Below are 23,314 nucleotides of genomic sequence, written 5' to 3'. Positions count from 1 at the left end.
AAGAGAATTAAAAATGACATGTTGTAGTAATTGAAATACACCGAAATTTGAGGGGTAGCGTAGCCAAAATATATTTTATAACTTGGGGTTATTGTTTGTACACCTAAAATCTTCCAATCTTGAAAAATGACATGCATGTAACATAAAAAAGGAACCTACTGTCTCCACGACAACGTAGAGGTCCCACCTTGTAGGCAGCTTCTGAGCCTGGCTGGCTACCCCCCAGTACAAGAGATCGGACTGGGAGGGTCTCCATGTGGGTGAGGAGACCCGAGTCATTAGTCCTTGGCGATGGTCAAAAGAGGAGAAGATGCAAAAGGATAGAAACATAAAGCACAAGGTGAGAAGAAATGAGAAGAACCACAAGAATCATGTGGATAATTTAGCCAACAGAGCCAATGTTAGATTTGCAAAGCAGTAATCTGAAAAAAAATAAAAACACACACACAAATACAAATGCAATAACCAAACACTGTACATAGGGGTATTACAAATGACAACACCATTGTTCATTGTCAGCATCACAGTTGCACTGCACGTTTGAATTGAGACAGTTGTTGTGCACGGCGCAAGCACACTGTCGACTGCCTGGCAAAGCTCCGCCCCAGTGTGTTTGGATCTGTCCGGGTGCTTGACCTCCAAACCACCAGCTTAGTGGCGTACTATCTGAAATACAGACAATATTTACCAGTCTGTGCTTTACTCACACATTCATTAATTGCACTTAAAGTCACAGCATTGGGTAAACCTGCACAACACAAGGATTATAAGGATTATTATCTCAACAATTGTACATTTTCTTTTTAAATGGGAGGTCAACCCAAACATGTTCCCAGCAGGCCCACTAGTTGAAACACAGAATTATGATTAATATTGCGTTTGTGGAATATGAGTAAAGCACCAAAATCCACACGTTTTTAGCCATCCCAGGGGGCGGTCATTTTGTCACTTCTGTTGACTGAAAATGACATCACAGGGCTCAGATAAGATAAGACAGAAGTGACAAAATGGCTGCCCCTGAGATAGCTACAAACAGGTGGACAAGGCTTATTCCACGAATGCAATTTAAATCACAATGTCTTGTTTCAACTTGTGGGCCTGCATAGAACATATTCTTGAAAAAAATATGTTTGGATTGACTTCCACTTTACTACAGCTTTGTAAGTTGTGAGTGTAAGTGTAGGTGACCCTACACACGAGGACAAAAATCAGCGTTTGTATCCTAATTGGTCTTAGAGTGTGGTGACATAACATCTCCACTGGCAATTCTATCCTCCCCAATATCAGGTGTCTGGTGACTAACTGGTGAGAGACTGTTGGAAAAATAAGTAGTAAAAAAATACAAGAAGCTAAACTAGCTGTTATATTATTAGGTAGTAACTTCGTAGAGGCAATCCTTCTTTTCGGCTTGCTCCTCTATTGTGTCCGGCATCTTTCCATTTCACTGGAGTCTGTGGTTCGGCAGTCGTCGGTGTTGACCATATTTACGTAAGGATTTCTGATCACAAAGATTGTACAGGTTCAACATTTGCAATTGGCACCCTCAACTGTTTTCAAAGCACATTGGGGAGGAAAAAATCACTCTTACAGTGAAAGTCATCCCCCAAAAACCCTTGACAAAAACATGTTCTATGAGCCCCCACAAGTTGAAACACTGCATTCTGATTAATACTGCATTTGTGGAATATGAGTTTAACAGCAAAATCCAACTGTTATTAGAAGAGCTAGGCAGTCCGTCCCTGGGCCGGACCGGTCTGACCCTCAAATTTAAAAAAATGGCTGGACTAAGCATGGCCGGAAATTGATTTCAGTCCGGCCCACTAATCGGCCCTCATGTGTGTGACATGCTCGCGAGGCGGCCAAAAATCATCTCAGCATACTCGGTGAAAGGCTTCTTTTTAGGCTTCTTTCTCCTTCCGCGTCCGCGCGAGCGACAACTGCTGTTATAGAGATTGCCCCCCCCCTGTCCCCTTTTGTAATGGTATGCCCCAGTTGCAGGTTGGAGGCGCAGGGTTACATGATGTGACGATAAAGAAATACAAACACGCTTGAGCTCATGTTGCTGCCTCGCATGTTGCTGTCTCACATGTTGCGATGACATACAGTTTCCCACACGGAGGCGGATGCACCACGCAGCTCATTGCTGCTGCTGCAAAGTAAACATTACTAAACAAGCTATTCATCCACATTCTCCCTTAGCCGCCACCTTCAAGATCGTTTTCGCAATAAAATTAAATGCATTATCTAGTCATCTCGGTCCCTTTATAGTAGCAGGCACGATATCCATTGTTGTCGCTGTCTTTTTGAAGTGACGCCCCCCGACTTGTTTCAAAACAATTTGTGTCCACGAGTCTATTCAGATGCTAGCACATCAAGGTGGAGTTCATGTACTTTTTCTGGCGTTCCCTACTTCCAGAAATACGCCATAGCAAACCTGCATTGTATTGTGGTTTGCTGGCATGTTTTTATTTTGAAGGTCGGGAAGGAGGGGAAGTGTGCAAAATAAATAAGTAACTTGACTGCGACTTCTGGCCCGCCTGTTGGACCCAAATAATTATACAATACGACAAATCCAACCCCGGAGCTCGCAATGCAAGTAAGCACGCAGGTGGGTAAGTACTACTGGCGCATTTGAAGCGTGTCCACAGCGGGCTCGAATAGTAAATTAGCCAGCTAGTGATCCTTAAAAAGCCTCTGCCGTTAGCGTCTCTCCCGCAGCTACGTCAATCACGGACGCTTTTTTTTTTTTTTTTTTTTTGGGGTCGGGGGTGGAATGGGGCAGCTGCCGTCAATGTTTCTGAATATGGCCGGAGGGTCGCGGCCGGAAGGGTACCCCAGTCAAGGGTGGAGGGTCGCGACCGTCAAAAAATGGTCAAGTGCCCAGCTCTGGTTATTAGCCATAGCAGGGGGCGTTCATTTTGCCTCTTTCTGTTGACTGAAAATAACATCACAAATGCTCAGGACTCGGGTAACGACCAATCATGGCTCACCTAATTTCTGAAGCTGAGTCATGATTGGTCGTTGCCTGAGCAACTGTGATGTCATTGTTGACAGAAAGTGACAAAATGGCCGCCCCTGACATGGACAAAAATGGGTGGATTTTCCAGTTTAAGACATATTCCACAAACGCAATATGAATCGGAATGCCGTGTTTTGACTAGAGGAGGCTATTATTGTAAAGAAATATATTTTGGGTTGACTTCCCCTTTAAAACTTTCTGCACCACAGGATAAATTCTTGAGGATAATGTCTTAGATGCGTTAAAAAAAGATGTCACTTTGATCGGAAAAGGGGGGAATTGCTCAAATGTGTGTGTGCCCTGCTTAATTTATGCAGGTTTACCTAATGTTGTGTCCATTATATTAATTTACCAATAATGTAGCTCATGTTAATGGGAGATCAAGCATTAACTTGAAACTTTCACCTGGTTTGTTGAGGAGGCGGGAATTCTTGCAAAAGTATGACAGTTCCTGCTCACAATGCTCTGATTGGTTGAGGATCTCCGCTAACTGCTCCTCGTCTGAAGCGTAATGGAAATGGGCTGTGTGTTGCTTTCTCTCAGCGCTTGAATGCAGTGTGGTCAGTTCAGTGTTATTGTGATTGATCACCATCCATGCCCTGTCTGAAGTGGTCACACGAGAGACATCATTTCCAATTTTCCAAGAGGAAACTGATGAAGGAACTATATTGCCCAAAGTATTCGCTGACCTGCCTTGACCTACGTATGAACTTAAGTGACATCCCATTCTTAATCCTTAGGGTTCAATAAGACATGATCCACCTTTTACAGCTATATCCTCTTCAGGGAAGGCTATTCACAAGGTTTACGAGTGTGTTTATGGGAATTTTTGACCATTCTTCCAGAAGTGTATTGTGAGGTCACACACTGATGTTGGACGAGAAGGCCCTCAGTCTTTGCTAAATCAACTGTTCGTAATGCAGACGAATCTTTGAGTAGCACTCTGAGATACATAAGAGAAAATGTACCATTTCATCCTTACCGATGAAATATACATTTTGAGCTTCTCCCAGCTTTATTGATAAAACCGCACTCCGCACATTGCGGCATTTTCACGAAATATCAATTTATTTAAGTTAGACGAGCTTAGTGAGTGGCAACGTAAGATGGCCGCAGGTGGCTTTACCTCCGCCAATGGCGAGTAAGGCGGCATTAGCAGTCCTGGTTATTATAAGTACGTCCGGAGTGTGTTTGTGAAGGGACAGGGTGAGTCGTTCAGCTACTTGCGCGTTAGATTAGAGTTAGTGCACGTTCGAACATATATACCAACACGTTCGAACGTATTGCTAAAATGTTGGCTAAATGCTAAAAACATAGCATTGTTCTTCTACTTGCGCATGCGCAAGTCAATGCTCCGTGGCAATATGGGAAAATGCTATGTTTTTAGCATTTAGCCTACATTTTATCAACCGAACATACTTTGCAAATGCTTTCGAACATTTTGTCAGTCAAAAATGTTTACTCCACTTTGGCAGTTCCATGCTTCCGTATGTGTGTTTGTGGTGTGTATCATACTTTCATTGAAAAAAGAGAGAACCTCTCAAGTGAGTGAAGGCAATTTTTTTTTTTTCTCAGATTAGCCCCGGGAGAGAAAAAAAAAAAATCCAAGTAAGTCCAATTATTTGGATGGGTGAGCCAATACCTTTGGCAATATAGCATATTCAATAGTTAGATAAAATAAAAATGAGCAAATTACATTAAGCAAAGAAAATATTGAGTAAATGGTAGGTGAATTATGAAATTATGCCATTAATGTGTTATTCAGTGTGTGTGCGGGTGTGCGTGTGTGTGTGTATGTTACCTGTCATGCTGCAGTATACGAGTTGAGGTTTGATTGGTCCACTGCCATCCACATCCACATAATAATGTCCTGATGTTCTTCCTTTGTGTTTGTATGCCTCACAGGACTGCTCATATCTTGCTGTAGAGAAAACAGACACCAGCTCAAACTATCTGGAATGTTAAGGATCTTTTTAAAATCCTCCATCTTTTTTTTTAAACATGCCTTTAAATGAGCTATCACATGAACAGGTGTCAAGAAAAGTGATTTGTGTGTTGTGTGTTTTTTAACTTAGGGCAAAATTGCAACATTTTGGAATTTCCTGTCCCTGGCTGAATATGAAAAACTAAAGTAGAAGATTCTTTTGTTACCTCTAAGTGGGATTTTATAAATGTCTTTTAAGGCTGCTCCAGTACTGACTAGAACTTGAAGAATATATTGCATTTCTACTGTGCCAGATTTGCATCATTGTCTGTTTCTTCATATTTAAAAATGCTAAATAAAAATCTGAGGAGCTTCCTAATTGATTTCTTCTTCATATGATGAAGTTCAGCGTACTCTGCTAAAATGAACAACAGCTGCTGTGTGTGTGTTTTTTTTTATGGGGAGCAATACTTACACTTGTATTACTTTTTCATAATGGCCTTTTGCATTATGTCCTGAAAATGTTTTTTAAAATGTGTTTTTACATCTAATATAAATATTGCCCTGCCGTAATGCTAATGTTGCTGCATGCCTGCTGAATTTGAATGGGTCTTAACAGAAAATTTCCCAGACCCTGAGTAAGCAGAAAGAAAAAGAATGTGCCTTTTATTAATCCATGTACAAAGTAATATAATTTATCTGTCAGTGTCTCTAGGGGAAATTCACATTAAGGTGTCATGTCATGTAATGTAATATATCACATTATTGTATATATTCATATCACAAAAATCTGGAATTTGCAACCTGCAGTGCATTTGTATGTTGCTTACAGCTGTGGCACGTGGCCCCTCCGTAGCCACTGTTGGAACAGTTACAATGGAAGGTGTGCCACGACTGAGTACATGTTCCTCCATGTTCACAGTGACTGGGGGAGCACCTGCGAGGCAGACAAGGGAGCAATAAGGGAGGCTTAGAAATCTGTCAGAGCATCCCTTATAAGTTTTGAAAGGATTTTGGAAATAAAGCGACTGTTCTGAGTTGCTTTGGAAGAGGAAAAAATGGAAATAAAGCACCTACAAAACCAAAAGTGTGTGTTTTTTGTATAAAGTTCAGCGCAGGTTCATCTAAAAGTTGAAGAGAAATCTGTCTTGGTCTGTTAAAACTGTCACTGCATCACCTAGAGGCTAAACTCCTAAAGCCCGCACAGCCTGTTTTGCACAAGATAATCAAGAGTTACATATTTTCACATTTTTAAGACCATGAAGTTAGATTCGACAAATAAAATTATGACTGGTATTTTTCTCCTTAATGCGAGTGTGAACGGTTGTTCATCTATGTGTGCCCTGCGATTGGCTGGTGACCAGTTAAAGGTGTACTATGCCTACCTCCGAAAGGTAGCTGGGATAGGCTCCAGCACGCCCTCATGAGGATAAGCGGTACGGATAATGGATGGCTTATTCTCCCCCCTCTTTGATGAATTGCTTCCACATTTTTTTAGGCCAATGCACGGCACAAGGTACCCTTCATATAAAAATTCTACACAAGTCTGTTTGATTTTCAGATTTTTTTGATTCGTGTATACAAAAACTGAGACTAACATAAAACATTTCATAACGAAGTTATTGAATGGTTAAGGCCTGAGTACATGAAAGAATTGCTGATTGAATATAAACCTAGAAGGGCTGCAGGCTTGGGTCAATTAGTGGAGCCCAGAGTTCAAAGCAGACATGATGAAGCTGCATTTAGCTGCTAACAGAAGTCAAGTCAGCCGCGAGTGTAAATGCTTTTCAATCCAAGTTTAAAACATCTTTTTTCCAATACCTTAGTCAAGTTCTTTTAAACATTTTAAATCCTTTTTCCTTTACTAATTTTAGAAACCTACTTTATTTCTTTACATTTAATTGTTTTTAACATCTTAATGTGTGTAAATGTTGCCAACATATGTTCTTTCGGTAATTAAGGTCAGCTACGTTTTTGTTCTCTGCTACGCTTCTGAATGTTGTTAGCTGTCATGTTTATAAATGCTTTTAGGTGCTGTGTCTTTGCTTGTGTGTTTGATGCATGATTTAGTGATGGGTCTGGCAACACGGTGTGTCAACGCATATGTCGAGCTCATACTTGTAGAGTGAAAAAACCCTGTGCCATTGCACGTACTACATTTTTAAAAAAATCACGTGACCAATACTGCCGCTGCATTGCCTGTCACTGAGGCGCCAAACTGTGTTCATAAGGAAGCACATGTGTCCATGGGATGTCCATCCATCCATTATCCGAGCCGCTTATCCTCACAAGGGTCGCAGGTGTGCTGGAGCCTACCCCAGCTGTGTTCGGGCAGTAGGCGGGGTACACCCTGAACTATTTGCCAGCCAATCACATTCAATGGGATGTGTCTCTGCTAAAATAATCACAGATCTTTGGAAGCACAATTCTTCCATTCAAGCCATTGTGATATGGAGCCTGTAAGAAAAAGAACACTTTCCACCATATTAATCTCACATTTGTTTTCATACATACCTTATTGGAGATGAGCCAACAACATTATCTTGAATCATCCTGTGCCCCTCAGTTTCAGCTTGATCTATCATTTCAAAGTAACTCTTTGTTTAAAGTATTCATTTTCTTTCATTCTCCAGGTTATACAAGGTCATCATCATCATCAGCTTCCAAACCGCTTATCCTATACAGGGTCGCGGGGTGTTGCTGGAGCCTATCCCAGCCGTCAATGGGCGAAGGCAGACTACACCCCGAACTGGTCGCCAGCCAGTCGCAGGGCACACATAGACACTGTCACTGAGCGGGAATCGATCCCACGCTGCCCGCACGGTTATACAAGGTGCCTTCAGTAGGTTTTGACTTTTTTCGTAGGGCTAATTATAATCATCCCACATCTTGAAATGTTATGTCATTACTACTGTATATGTCTAATGAGATAACAGCAATTTTTGTTATTCCAGGTTGAAAGAGACAGCTGTACGTGGATATTAAGCGAAACCTACTAAACCATGCTCGTCACAGCTGACTTTTTACAGAAAGCAGTTGGGATGGGAGGACACTTTAGAAGTCTGATACGCTATAAAATATGGCATTAAGCAAAATCAGCATAATGTTCTTTCGGCAAAGAAAGAACATTATGCTGACTTAACTGCTTCAGACTGCTTATGGATTAACTTGAATGTACAGACCATCCGTGTTCCATTAACTTTCCATAAACTTTAAAGAGACACTTGGGTGAGTTTAACATTGGCACTTATATAATAGGTTTTCATGTAAAAATGACATCAGTACTAAAGTGCCCCCTGTAATGGAGGTGTCGGGCTGGAGGCCCAAACTTGTGACCTCGAAGAAGGACTGTATTAGGTCTGATTTATAAAATCCTCAATGTCCTCAAGTTGTTCGGGAAGAACAATAAAGAAACGATGTTCACACTCTCATGCCACTCTTTATTGAAGAGTTATGTTGATGGGGTTCATACTAATGTATAGGTGTAGATTTGTCTGTGCGTGATTGACAATATGTGCATGTGCGTGTGTGTTCGTATTCGTGTTTGTGGTTTCTATAAACAGAAAGAAACAAATAATTACTACAATATGAAAGCGTATGTAAATAACATAATCATAGTATAATATAACATAATCCAGTGATATACTAATAATATTACCAGTGTGTGGTAAACAAATAATAAGCATATCTCTCATGTCTCAATATGCATGCTAAAGGAAGATTAATTAAACCAATAACACAAGCAATTTAAGACATTAGAATTAACCACCATAAGAATCAGTTAAGAAAGGTGTTAATGGGGCCGAATTTGTCTTTGGATTTGTCTTTGACCTGTATTTGAGCAGTGCGGATCTTACCATCAGCACCAGAGAAAACATCCGTGACCTTACCAACAGGCCACAAGGCATGCGGAAGCTGCTGGTCGATGACCAGAATAATGTCATCAACGCGGATGTCCTCTTGATCCAGTTGCCACTTGGGGCGGCTCTGGAGAGATGGCAAGTAATTCTAGATGAAATGGATCCAAAACTGGTCTGCTAGGACCTGACAATGTCTCTATCTGCAGCGGCTGTCTCTGAGTACACAACTTGCGGGGTGCATAGGTCGAGCCGCCCCATCAGCAGCATGTTGGGAGTGATAGGATCCGCATCTGCCACATCTGAGGAGGTGTAGCCAAGAGACATGGAATTGATGATGCCTTCCACTTCTGTAAGGGTGGTTCTCAGGACCTCCTCCGTAACAGTTTGGGATCCCAATATGGTGTGTAAAGCAGACTTGATGGAGCAGATTTCACGCTCCCAGGAGCCACCAAAATGAGGAGCACTTGCTGGGTTGAAGCAGAAGTGGATTTGTTGACTAGCGAGTTGTGATTGCAGGTCAGGAGCAAGGGAATTGAATGTGTCTTGGCATCCCGAGCTGCCACCTTTGAAGTTTGTGCCTTGATTGGACAGCAACTCGTGAGGTTTTCCCCGTCTGTAGATGAAACGTCGTAGACTCATGAGGAATGAATCAGTGTCCATGCTGGCCAGCAGATCAAGGTACACTGCATGTTTTGTGAGGCACTTGAATATAATGGCCCATCGCTTCTCATTGCGCCTCCCTATCTTGATGAGAAACGGTCCAAAACAGTCCATTCCAGTGGAATAAAAGGCAGGCTGGTGTAACCTTAAACTGGTAGGTGGAAGGTCGGCCATTCTGGGTACAATTGGTTGGCTGTGCCACTTGCGGCACTCTGTACAGTGGTGTTGGTGCTTACGGACAGCCTCTCTGCCCCGCAAGATCCAGAACCTTCTACGCAGTTCAGCGAAAACTCTCTCCGAGCCTGGATGGGCGAGTTTTCTGTCACAGTCTGCTATGATTAGCTTTGTGATGAGATGATGAGGGTCCAGGACGATAGGATGTACAGTATCAGAACTGATGGATTCAAACGTCTGAGTCGGCCCCCAACAAGGATCAGCTGACTCTCTGGGTCATACTCTGGGGCCAGAGTGAGTAGTCTACTGCTGGATGGTATGGACTTTTGTGATGAAAGGAGGGCAAATTCCTCTGGAAAAGAGTCACTTTGGATCCGTCGGAGAAGGAAGAGTTCAGCTTGTCTGAAGGATTCAGCTGTTGGCTTTGAATCAGTGGCCGCCCCGTGACTTGCGCTAACTGTAACTTCCAGTAGTTCTTGGAAACCATCGAACTGACAGGTGTCCGGCACAAGTGAATATTGGGGAGCAGTAATGAGGCCACAGAACATAGCTGTGCGCAGCTCAGCTATATCCTCTGTGCAAGAGACATCGGGACTGGAAGGCCAATGGGATTCACCGTTGTGAAGAAAGGCGGGACAAGAGCTCCAGCGGCTGTGATTCTGTATCTGTGAAAGGGTCAGTCCACGAGTGATATCATCAGCTGGATTCTCGCTGAAGTGGACATAGCGCCATGAATTGCTCTCGGTTAACTCCTGGATGTCCATGGCTCTTGTACCGAAGAACAACTTGTAGCGGCAGGAAGGGGACTGCAGCCAGGACAACACGGTGGTGGAGTTGTTCCAGTAGGTGATTTCAGCAATGGGAACTGTGAGCTCTCGTTTCAGGACGACACAAAGCTGGGCTACGATATGGGCAGCGCAGAGTTCCAGTCTTGGAATGGACTGCTGGCGGACTGGAGCAACACGGAAACGGGCAGCTAGGAAGGCCACCTGGATTTCACCCTCAGTGCTAACAGTACAGGTTAGGTAGGCAGGTAGGCAACTGATCCATTGGCCCTTTCTGAGAAGACGTGAATGCTTTGGGAGGCAGCTGAGAGGGCGGTGTCGGTGGACATAACGATTAATAGCAACATTATGAAGTGACGGACGTTCACTCACCCACACATGCCAAAGCTGGAACAGATCCTCTGGAAGATGAGGATCGTCCCAGTCCCTTTTCTTTCCCCAGAGGCTCTGCACCAAGATCTTTGCTCGAGTTATGTACGGAATGAGCAGCCCGAGGGGGTCGTATTGTCTGGCAAGCACTTTGTAAATGTTGCGCATTGTAGGTTCTGGTTGCTCAGTGTGGCGGACACGATAGGTGAGAGTGTCTGTTTTGCAGTGCCAGTGCAGCCCAAGTGTGCGTTTTGGTGGATCTGTATCATCCATTGAAAGCCTCAGTTCTCGACTTTCTGATGTGAGTTCAGGTGGCAGGTGACTGATAATGTCGGGAACGTTGGTGGCCCACTGCCGCAGTTCAAACCCGCCAGACTGGAGCAGGTTTTGGAGCTTGGTGACGAGCTGCTTCGCTTCAGCTATAGATGGAAAGCTTTGGAGGAGATTGTCCACATAAAAACAGCTCTCAACTGACTGCCGAGTGTCTTCATCAGGACTATTGTGATCGGTGATGTTCTTTTGTAGGGCAAAGGTTGCGCAACAAGGACTACAGGTAGTCCCAAAAGGAAGAACCTGCCATTGATAGATGTCAGGCTTAGTGTTGCGCTTCATGTCCCTCCAAAGGAAGCGGAGGAAGGGCTGGTCCTCAGAGAGGAGGCGGACCTGATGAAACGTGCCCTTAATATCGCTGCTCACAACAATAGGATACTGTCTGAAACGGAGCAGGACACCGAGGAGACTTGAACCCAAGACTGGTCCTGCGAGTAGATGTTCATTCAGACGAGTGCTTTGGAAGGTGCAGGAACAGTTCAAAACGATGCAGTCCTTACCATTATGATGGACCATGTGATGTGGGATATACCAGGAATTGATGCTATGTTCTTCGGGTGATGTAAGCTTTCAGACATAGCCCGAGTCCGCCAGCTTCTTGATCTCTTGACAGTAGGAGGCAGACTTGGCGGGATCTTTGGCAAGACAACTTTCGGTGCCGCGAAGGTGACTCATAACAGCTTCCTTCGGGGCATTAAGTGGGGGAAGAGTTTCCTTCCACAACAGAGGGGTGGTGTATCTTTGAACATTGTCAATTTCAACTCTGACGGTCTTCTCCTCTTAACAACCTAATAACTGCATTGTCCTGCTTAGATCTGGTAATGAGCTTCTCACTCCGATACTGAAGTGTCCATCTGCCATAATCGGGCATTTGTCCGACTGTCACATGACTGAGAAGGTCGGTAGAGGGAGTCGACGTGTTGGTTAGGAGACACTGAGGCGTGTAGGACTGGTGCAGCAAGACTTTGGCAGAGCCCTGCAGAGTCCTTCATAGATGAGTCTTCAGTGCGGCTGGACCCCTGGGGGACCTAGGTGCACGGGCTCCACTGGAGTGAGAAGATGAGGATAGTCTGAACTAATGAGGAGGAGTGGCTGGGCTTGACTGAATGAATTGAGTGGGAGGCCTCAAAGATGGCGATAAGTCTTTTTCAGGGCCTCGACAGGATGAGACCGACAACCGACAACTGCTGTTATAGGGATTGTGGTATTGCCCCCCTCCAGCTCCTCTTGTAATGGTATGCCCCAGTTGCAGGTGGGAGGCGCGGGTTACGTGATGTGACGATAAGGAAATACAAACACGCTTGAGCGCACGTTGCTGTCTCACATGTTGCGATGACATACAGCTTCCCACACGGTGACGGATGCGCCACGCAGCTCGATGCTGCTGCTGCAAAGTAAACATGACCAAACAAGCTACTCGTTCCCCCTTAGCCGCCACCTCCAAGATCGTTTTCGCAATAAAATTAAATGCATCGTCCTTCATGGTTGTCGCTGTCTTTTTGAAGCGACGCCCCCCGACTTGTTTCAAAACAATTTGTGTCCACGAGTATATTCAGACGCAAGCACATCAAGTTGGAGTTCATGCACTTTTTCTGGCGTTCCCTACTTCCGGAAATACGCCATAGCAAACCTGCATTGTATAGTGGTTTGCTGGTATGCTTTTATTTTGAAGGCTGGGAAGGAGGGGAAGAGTGCAAAATAAATAAGTAACTTGACTGCGACTTTTGGCCGCCTCGACAAATCCAACCCCGGGGCTCCCAATGCAAATAAGCATGCAGTTGGGTAAGTACTACTGGCGCATTTGAAGCGTGTCCACAGCGGGTTCGAATAGTAAATTAGCCAGCTAATGATCTTTAAAAAGCCTCTGCCGTTAGCGTCCCTCCCGCAGCGACGTCAATCACGGACGTTTTTTTTTTTTTTTCTTTTCAGGGTTGGGGGCGGAATGGGGTGGGGGCTGACAATGTTTATGAATATGGCCGGTACACAGGTCAAAGGTGGAGGGTCGCGGCCGTACCGGCAAAAAAAGGTCAAGTGCCCAGCTCTGCTAACTGCTAAACACTAGACATTAACGGAGCAGAAGTGAAAGTAGCATACAAGCACAAAGTTACTCAAGAAGCAAATAGACGACATATTCGACATAAACTTACATTCTCATGGACGCACGAACAGTTTGAGCAAGAAATTGTAGAAGAAGTACATAGAGGAGGATAGAGCGAGTGGTCCCAACGAAAGATATCTGCACACTGATTGTAAACACGGGTGCGCTGCCGAATACTGTGCCCTGATTGGTGGAGAAATGGGAAGACGACTCATGATTGGTTGCTGGTTGCTAGGCCGTTGCTAACGGCCACCTATGTGATTATATGGGCCATTCTACTGAATTGGTTCAAATTGAGAGTTGGAAAATGTGTGAAATTGTTTATTTCAGAAAAACCTTTAAAGTATTCATGTTGCTCCATATCTAAGGGGCACAAATACAGTAATATCTTGCCTGTCCCTAAAATGTGTCACTACCGAAACACACAATTACAGAAGAATAAAAATAATTCTACTAGCCGATTCATATTTTTTTCTATTCCCCCCTCTGCAGAGTATTTTTATAAATTAATATACATGGTTTTGACATCAAAATCAATCTAAATGAATTTTTAACCGAATTTAATATTAGTTTTCCGAAATAAATCAAAATGTATATGCTATTTTTCATTGTAAAATGTAGAAAGTTGATCATATTGACTTCAAAAGTCATCATTAATTAAAACAAACATACCCTTAAACAATCATTATCAAAAATTGTTGGTTGATAATTCAATACTTTTTATTTTTGTTAAAACATCATTTTTTTTCGGTAGTAACTACAAAATTTCAGTAGTGACCATATTGTTGCTGCTGTTGCAGTAATACTTTGTGTGAGGGTAGCATTGTAATCACTTAACTAGTTTTGCTATATTTTAACTTTTATCATGTATTTTAACTATCCATCCATCCATTATCTGTACCGCTTCTCCTCACAAGGGTTGCGGGGCGTGCTGCAGCCTATCCCAGCTGTCTTTGGGCAGTAGGCGGGGGACACCCTGAACTGGTTGCCAGCCAATCGCAGGGCACACAGAGACAAACATCCGCACTCACAATCACACCTAGGGGCAATTTCGAGTATCCAATCAACTTACCATGCATGTTTTTGGAATGTGGGAGGAAACCGGAGTGCCCGGAGAAAACCCACACAGGCACGGGGAGAACATGCAAACTCCACACAGGGAGGCCGGAGCCGGGATCGAACCCACGACCTCTGAACTGTGAGGCGGACGTGCTAACCAGTCGACCACCGTGCCGCCGTATTATAACTATCCATCCATCCATTATCTGTACCGCTTCTCCTCACAAGGGTCGTATTATAACTAATGAACCATTATTTTTTCCATTCAGGGTCGCAGGGGGTTGGAGTTGATCGCAGCTGACTTAGGGCAAAAGCAGGGGTACATGTTGGACAGGTCACCTGTCCATCACAGGGCTCTTCATTATTTAAAAACTGGTTTCACCTTCCAAATGAAAATTTAATTGGAATGACAAACATTTTTTCACATACATTTCCCTGTATGTATGTTCCCTATCTCACTGTTTTTTGAGAGACATCTGGTGGTCTTGTCTTTTCCTCCATGCTCTTCTGACTTTCCTTTGCTCTCTGCTGGATAATTCATTGGTAGACTTCACTTTCCTTCTTCCTTCCATCTGTCATTTTTTTCTCTTTTCCTTTATTAAATATTCTTTGGATTTCACTGGGTCATTCTAATCCTTCGCCTGTACTCTGTCTCTGCTAGGCTTTTTGGCATTTTATCTTTGGTTAGGATAAAATATTAAATAAAATATTGTTAAAATCAGAAAGATCTATGTATAACATATGTATCTATGTATTATATTATTTAAAACTTACTTTATTCAAAAATACACATCATATTGTCACTACCAAAACCATTATGTCACAACCGAAACCTTTCTGTATGTTTCGGTAGTGACTGTTTCGGTTTTATTTTTCCCTTCAAATTAAGATAAAATATGGAATCAAATATAGTTAAAATCAGAAAGATCTATGTATGACATATGTATCTATGTATTATATTATTTAAAACTTACTTTATTCAAAAATAAACATCATGTTGTCACTACCGAAGCCATTATGTCACAACCGAAACCTATCTGTATGTTTCGGTAGTGACCGGTTCGGGTTTATTTTTCCCTTCAAATTTTGATAAAATATGGAACATAATATTATTAAAATCAGAAAGACCGATGTATTACATATGTATCTATGTATTATATTATTTAAAACTTACTTTTCTTAAAAATAAACATCAAATTGTCACGACCGAAACCATTATGTCACTAAACGGTCACTACCGTTGACAACAATGTCAACAATGCTAGGCACAATGTGGCTACCACACAAAGTTTTGAGCATGTGTACAGAGCTATAAAACACAACATTAAGCATTAAAATCAAAAGTGCTCATTTTATTGCAGAAATTAGGTGTATAACACTAGGGATCTGAAATTTCACCCAGATGGTCAGAACATGCCGAAGTTCAAAAGGGCACCATGACGTCATTTTTAAAATGAGTCCTGCATGAGTTAGCTGGCTTCGCAATTTTTTACCTACGCAGGACGTATTTGGACATTTTTTGTCCCATTGACTCCCATTATAAAGCATGATGTTTGACTCACTGTAAACCGGATGTGTTTTCGTGCATTTTCAATAATTACCCGATGAAAGCATTTTGTGGCGGGTATACTAAGCTGTGAAAATCTAAAATTGGAGTTGAGAGTGTTAACAGCCCTAATCCACCAGGTGCCGCTAGAGGACAACTAATGAGTTTGCTTTGAGATGACGTACGCGCCCCTGGTATGAGTTTGCATGAACCGATTTCTTCCGGGTCACCACTATTTGGGAAAAGACAGTTGTGTGTGTGTGCGTGCGTGCGTGCACGTACAGGAATATACACTCACGTACACGCGCGTCAGCCGTGTGCGTGTGTGCAAGTGCGTATGTGCTTTCATATTGCAAAGTGTTGTTTGCAAATGTGCTCGCCGATGTCTGCGCTGTCGGAGTGCATTTCATCCATAAAAAAGCTGACAGCGATGCTATATAATTGAAACACGTGTGTACGTGTGTGTGTGTGCGCACACGCGCGTGCATGATCAATGGGACAATTATGAGCGTTCTCTGAAATACGAGTACTTACCAAATGTTCGTGTGTAAATGTTTGTGTGTGCATCTGCGTTTCTGCGCGTGCACGCATGTTCACACCCACTCACGTGCACACAATACTTTCAGTTGTGTGCGTGCCTGTGTGCGCGCGTGTGTACATGTGCCAGCGCGCTTAGATCAAAGAGCCCCGCGCTCTGCTGCAAGACATTAAGTAACATGACTTGTTGACTGAATCTCAACTCCGGCTGTTTGAATTTTCACCGCAACTCTTTGTTCAGAGAATTTTAAATTTTGTTTATAAGCTTCCGCCCGCTCAATTTGCACATTTTACTCACCAGCACTCAGCAATCGAGATGGCCAGAAAAGTATCACTAGAGGATGCAGGGAAAGCTACCTTGGAGGATTGTGTAGATGTGCAACTGGTACCCTTCCGGGGCCGCTGCCCGTCCAAGCATGCTAAATATGGGATTAAAATTTGGACACTTGCCGATGTCTCCACTTATTATGCGTGGAATATGGAGGTGTACATCGGAAAGCCTGCGGGAGTACAAATGGAACTAAATCAAGCAATGAGAGTCGTGTTGGGGCTTGGTGACCAATTGGAGGGCCACAAGGTCACAACAGATAATTGTTTTACCTCCTATCCCCTGACCATGGAGCTGAAAAAATGACTCTGGTGGGAACCCTTAGAAAAAACAAAGTTTAAATTCCTCCACAGCTCATAAACACTTCAAACAGCTCCACTTTCCAGCGTTTTTGCATTTGCTCCCCACACAGCCCTATTGTCCTAAATGCCCTAAAGTGGTGTGTTACTTTTGAACACAAAACACCATGCATGACCCAGAAGTGTTCTTGGATACACCAAAAGAAAAAAAAAAAAAAAAAAAAAACAAGAATCATAATTGATTACAACCACTGCAAAGGGGCTGTTGACATTCTGGACCAGGTAAGCACATGTCTTTGTCAGAGCTTTTTATCAAAGCTGCCTTTTTTGGATTTAGATTTACGACAAATTTCTTTGTCGCTTTTTTGGGGCGTGGCTTATGTTATGTTTTCGGTCTCAGCTGTCACGTCACGGAAGGGAGCCAAGCGTGGTAATATTGCTCGCTTTGTCAGTTCTGTTGTCTAAATTGTCTGTTGTCGCCACCAAAATGCAAATGCACATTGCTACTCTTGTCCACTTCAACCTGTGAAAGTATAAAAGTGTTCTGCACAATAGTTTGGATTTATTGACATAAAACGTGATCTCATCATGATTACCACCACAAAATCAAAAAATACCGTGGCAATTGCTGCTCCATTTTCACAAGCTGAAGCGGACAAGAGCATGAATGCCCACACGAACCTCGACTGGTTATATTTTGGACATTTAGCGACGCTAAACTCGTGTCAGCTCTCGGGAGGCAGATGACGGCTTGCAGCAGCAGCAGGAAGATTTGAACTTTACGCCCCCTCTTCCCACCCTGGCTAAAGGTAGGATAATAGGACGGCTAATAACAAAAACTAGCTTCAGGTCGTTAAAACAAAAGGTGTTAGCACAACAACATTAGCTCCTTACTCTGCGTCTTCATGTCGCGGGGTTCCCTCGCAGGCTTGCCTCGCGGGCTTATCTCCCAAGCAGTCGCCAAGACACCGCTTGCAGCCGCCAGAGAATGAGTAAGCCCTCATCAAACAAGCGTCAATGTTCAGCGAACAAACGTTCCAGCGAGGCTGACTCCACAACCGAATGTGGCCGCATTGGAACGTACCTTTTCAGCTGTTTACGTTCCAAATTGGACGGCGTGTTGTCAGTCGAAAAACTGGGGCCATCCCTATGGAGTAAAATCGCTGTCAAAAAGGCATATGCGTGATTAACGATTCGTATCCGTAATTGTCATAATTTGTGAGTAGAAATTAAAATTGTGAGGGCTTGAATTCTTTTCTTGAGAGTACGAATCAAAATTCTGAGGGTTTGAAATTTTTTGTGAGTATGAATCAAAATTGTGAGGGTTTGACTTCTTTTCTTGTGAGTACGAATAAAAACTGTGAGTGCCATTGTTTTGTGAATACAACTCTCATTTCTACAACTACAAATCTTCACTACGCACAAATTGCCAGTTGAGGTTTCGAATCACTTTTGTGAGAGCACGAATCTGCACAACGTGCAAATTAGGATGATGTCACGCGTAACACGGCGGGTCCCAAGGGGAGCTAATCGATCCGCAATTCCTCTCCCCGCGCATGTGTGGATAAGAAAACAAAGATGGCGAACGCGAGTGGTTCGGACGGCGTAGGTAAAGTCAGCAACGTGTATATCCAATTTATTAATATGTATTTCATAAAGTCGTTCTGTTCTATATAATGCTTTATGTTAATTTATTGGCTTTATTTATTTATATATTTATTTATATTTTATATATTTGTTAATATCTATTAATATATTTATTAATAGATGTATCACTGCCTCTTATTGGTTTTTTTTTCTTTATTGTATTGTTTTTAAAGTGCTTTGTTACAGCTGTAGCTGTTATGAAATGTATTGTAAAATTGTATTGTATTGTAGAGGGCGGAACGGTGGACGACTGGTTAGCACGTGCGCCTCACAGTTCAGAGGTCGTGGGTTCGATCCCAGCTCCGGCCTCCCTGTGTGGATTTTGCATGTTCTCCCCATGCCTGCGTGGGCTTTCTCCGGGTACTCCAGTTCCCTCCCACATTCCAAAAACATGCATGGTAAGTTGATTGGACTCTCTAAATTGCCCCTAGGTGTGATTGTGAGTGCGGATGTTTGTCTTTGTGTGCCCTGCAATTGGCTGGCAACCAATTCAGGGTGTCCCCCACCTACTGCCCGAAGACAGCTGGGATAGGCTCCAGCATGCCCCGCGACCCTTGTGAGGATAAGCGGTATTGATAATGGATCGATGGATGTATTGTAGAGTTCAACTTGTTTCTCAGTCAATCTTCAACAAGAGGAATGTCACTGCGTCTGTGTCAAGATTCCTACAACTCGTCGTAGTTCTGGGCTCCTCAGAGCCGCAGATACGGCACCCCGCTGCTCTAGATCGCAAGCCATCATGTCCAAACAGTTGTTCTAGCGCGTGATTACGTCCATAATTAGTTTGTGCGCAGGCAGCTCGAGCTGTCTTTATTTAGACGTCAAAAGTGCTGCTGCTGTTGAGCATCAGTGAAAAAAAGAAACTATACGCTTGACACGTCTAAACAAACATGATACGCAGCCAACTTTGGGCCAGCTGCACTAGAGTTGCGTTCATTGCCTGCACGATAAGCACTTAATGTGTGGCTCAAAGCCAGCCTCACGTATCGCCACATCCATGTTGCGAGCTTTGTCGGTCACAACAGCGACTCCGTGATTTGGCCTCGGAAGTTCCCATTCGGTGACAGCTCCTTTTAGGACATCTGCTATATTCACCCGGACTCCAAAACACCGTCAAAAGAAAATAGATCTCATGCTGTGCAGGGACGAGAAATCTCGTGGCGTTCTAATCGCACGAGATCTCGTCCCATCCCTAATGGATACTGTAAATAGCTCTTGCTAAATTTGTTCGCTCCGTTTTTATTGATTAATTAATTTAAGTATTCTGACAAAAAAAAACAAGTAGTGTTTAATGCAAAAGAAAAAATGTTGTGCATAATTTCTTGTATAGTGAAGACAAATCACAGAGGGCTATTTTGTTATACTGCAAACTAGTTTAAACTGAAATGTTTAAAACAAGTGAGGTTTATCCGCTTTAACATCTTACTGAGTATTGTTGTCCTTACATGTTTTTTGGTACAAATGTTGCATATTCATAAGTAAAGTATCCCGGGTTTGTAGACACTGAGATAGTGTGTGTTGTGTATATTTTTTATGAGTTGGTAGTGTAATATCTTTGGATATTAATATATATATGCACACACGTCAGCTTCATCGGAGTTGGCTTTAATGCAGGTGACTTAACATTAAAACAGGGCTGACTGGGAGTTCACTCTACGTCTCCTCGGACTCTGGCATATCCAAACCAGGAGAAGCTTTTATTGGTACCTAGTTGTATAACAGTTGAGTTCGTGACTCCGGCCGAACAGGGATAGAACGCTGGGGGGGGGGTTTGGCCAGGCCATTCTCCTCATTAACAAGGGGCGTTATTCATGGAGTCACTTATTTCCTAATTTCTCCCAAATTTATTGATAAAATAGAAAATGACAACTCTTTTCATTTTCCTGATCAAAGAATATATAAAATGAACTTGTTAGTGAAAACATGGCCATCCTGGCCCCACCGTCCCTTTAAGGGTGGCAGAGAGTCTGTAAGATACGATGAGTTGTGGGCTGGGGAGGGAAGTCAGAACACCGGAGCTGGTGGGGAAAATTCATACTTATATGGATAAGAACTGTTGAGTGTCAATAGCACAGTTTGAAGTCAGTGTGGGAACAGTGCACACAATTATTCATCATGAATTGAACATATAGAGAATTTGCACTTAATTTGTCCCAAGGCAAAAAGCCGGCACTCTTCAAATCGTGTCTGTGGCATTTCCATCAGGACAATGCGCCAGACTGCAAGTCCATCCTTGTTTTCAACTATTTGACCTATATGGTGATCAAGACAGTTCCTAGCCCTCCCTGCAGTCCAGACCCTGCTCCCTGTGACATTTGTTTGTTCATCAAGGTAAAGGAAAACCTCAGAGGCAGTCGTTTTGACACCAATGAGGAGATGAAAGATGCTGTGACGAGGGTCGCGTACACTTTCACATTGGAGGATTTCCAGGGGGCCTTCCAGAAGTTGTTGGAATGATATAACAAGTGCATTGCAGCTGTAGGGGAGTGCTTTGAAGGGGACGAGAGTTAGTGCTTGTCCGAGGAAAAAAAGTGTCCCTATGAAAAAAGCCTAAAAACGTATTGAAGGCACCTCATATGGCGCATTTGTTTGTCCTACGTAAAAAAAAAAAAAAAAAAAAAAATCAATGCTGAGGCATTGATTGCAAAACCGTTGTGCAATCATTAAATATGTCAGTAGACATGTATCTATCCCCTCCCCCATCATTCGTGTATGCCCTCAACCCCAAACCCCCCATAGCTGCGTGCCGGCCAGTGGATGATTTAAAAACAAATGATACAATGAATTAATTGATTTCTACAATGATTTAGAGAGTTTGATGCCTGTTGTTGGCATATTTATGAATGAAATACGATGACATCCATGCAAAATGTCTGCGAGGCTCAGAATCTGTCTGCCTGTGCATCGATCAAATTCACTAAAATCATCTTAGATCAGCTGAGCCACTATTTAGATGTGGTGTGAGCAAATGTAAATTCAGACTGACACCCTGGCACCAAATTGTCATTCAGCCGGACATATCTTCAAGGGCACAGGCACGCCATGCAGGAATGCCCAGCATGGCCTCAGAGCCTTGTGCTTGCATGAGAATTACGATAGCCAGCATTCGCGCATATGCACCATCTATGAAAATTTTGCTGGATCTTTTACTTAAATGTCTGCTAAACTAACATTAACTAAAACAATACTGTATATTTTCAGTTAAGATGTTTTAATGAGGCGGCACGGTGGTCGACTGGTTAGCACGTCCGCCTCACAGTTCAGAGGTCGTGGGTTCGATCCCGGCTCCGGCCTCCCTGTGTGGAGTTTGCATGTTCTCCCCGTGCCTGCGTGGGTTTTCTCCGGGCACTCCGGTTTCCTCCCACATTCCAAAAACATGCATGGTAAGTTGATTGGATACTCTAAATTGCCCCTAGGTGTGATTGTGAGTGCGGATGTTTGTCTCTGTGTGCCCTGCGATTGGCTGGCAACCAGTTCAGGGTGTCCCCTGCCTACTGCCCAAAGACAGCTGGGATAGGCTCCAGCACGCCCCGCGACCCTTGTGAGGAGAAGCGGTACAGATAATGGATGGATGTTTTAATGATACCAGGAAGATCGAAACATGGGCCCGTGGCACCTTATCAGCCACACCAATGCATAAGGTCTAACCTGTTCAAAACGATTCCGTGTTCACACAGTATAGTCAATCTTAGTCACGCCCACACAGGGCATAAAGCAATCATCCATGTCCAAAGTCCGGCCCAGGGCCCAAATGTGGCCAGTGATCAAATTTTTACCGGCCCGCAGCCTCTGGCATAAAATTAATAATGAGTGGCCCATCAATAGTGTTGACCACAGTACAAAATACCCATGTTAATAAAAAAAGAAGCTGTTTTATATTTCACCACCGGATGGCAGTAGAGCAGTGGCTGCACTCTCAGGTGCATTCGGAAATACACTTCGAGCGTGTTCTGCCTTCTCAAAGTCATGTTAGGTGTCAGAGTGAACACCTTGCTGCATGACCTTCTGTGTGTCGCTATCCAGCCCATTTCCAAAGTAACGACTGTAGCGAAGAAAAAGACAGTTGACAGAGTGGAAATTGGCATATTTTTTCACTTAAATACAAAACAACTGTGTCTGTCTAGTTCACTAAGAGACTGTGGCTGTTTTCAAGGAATTCAATGTCAAGAGTCACCACCAGACAAAACATGTAAACTACGACAAGATAACGAACGCCGTGCTTAAAGCAATTGGAAGCTGAATGGTCGGCGCGCACACATTTTCAACTCACCAAATCTGGCCCGCTTTGCGAAAAGTTTGGACACCCCTGGCCTAAAGAATATGTTGGTAATTTCTATGTGTGACTCCGCAGTCTTATACCTTGTGTGGTGTTCATATTTTCGTTACTCAGCCAGTGTTGATGGATCTGGTCGACCTGCAAGAGTTTTGGGTTGTCAAAACAACACAAACAAATAATTTCCTGTTAATATTATTAATATTTGCCCTTTACGTTTGTTAAATCACATTTATGAATTAATGTGCTACTTGTTTTTTAAAAAATAAAATATAATTAAAAAAAAAAGAAAATCCCATTACATTGTGTTATCACCATGAGGAGAAGGTTTCAGATATGCTTTGTGTCATTTTTCTTTTGATAAAAACTGAACATAGGTCCTACAGTGTGATTTGTGTAATAAAAT

General features: G+C 43.1%; 1 protein-coding gene across 1 annotated transcript in view; it reads right to left on the bottom strand.

The window, feature by feature from the left end:
• Nucleotides 1–23,314, bottom strand: part of LOC147138044 (contactin-associated protein-like 4) — a 173,975-nt gene that overhangs the window by 49,104 nt on the left and 101,557 nt on the right. Inside the window, 5 exon segments of the mRNA XM_086047238.1 lie at nt 160–284; nt 504–666; nt 3,425–3,622; nt 4,821–4,940; nt 5,774–5,880. Of these exon segments, the coding sequence (XP_085903364.1) occupies nt 160–284; nt 504–666; nt 3,425–3,622; nt 4,821–4,940; nt 5,774–5,880 (713 nt within the window).

Source organism: Filicampus tigris, chromosome 12, assembly GCF_054856515.1.
Source record: "Filicampus tigris isolate MCC_2025a chromosome 12, RoL_Ftig_1.0, whole genome shotgun sequence".
NCBI classification, from domain to species: Eukaryota; Metazoa; Chordata; class Actinopteri; order Syngnathiformes; family Syngnathidae; genus Filicampus; species Filicampus tigris.
The sequence above is the reverse complement of the archived record's forward strand: the minus strand, read 5'-3'. Positions and strand labels throughout refer to the sequence as shown.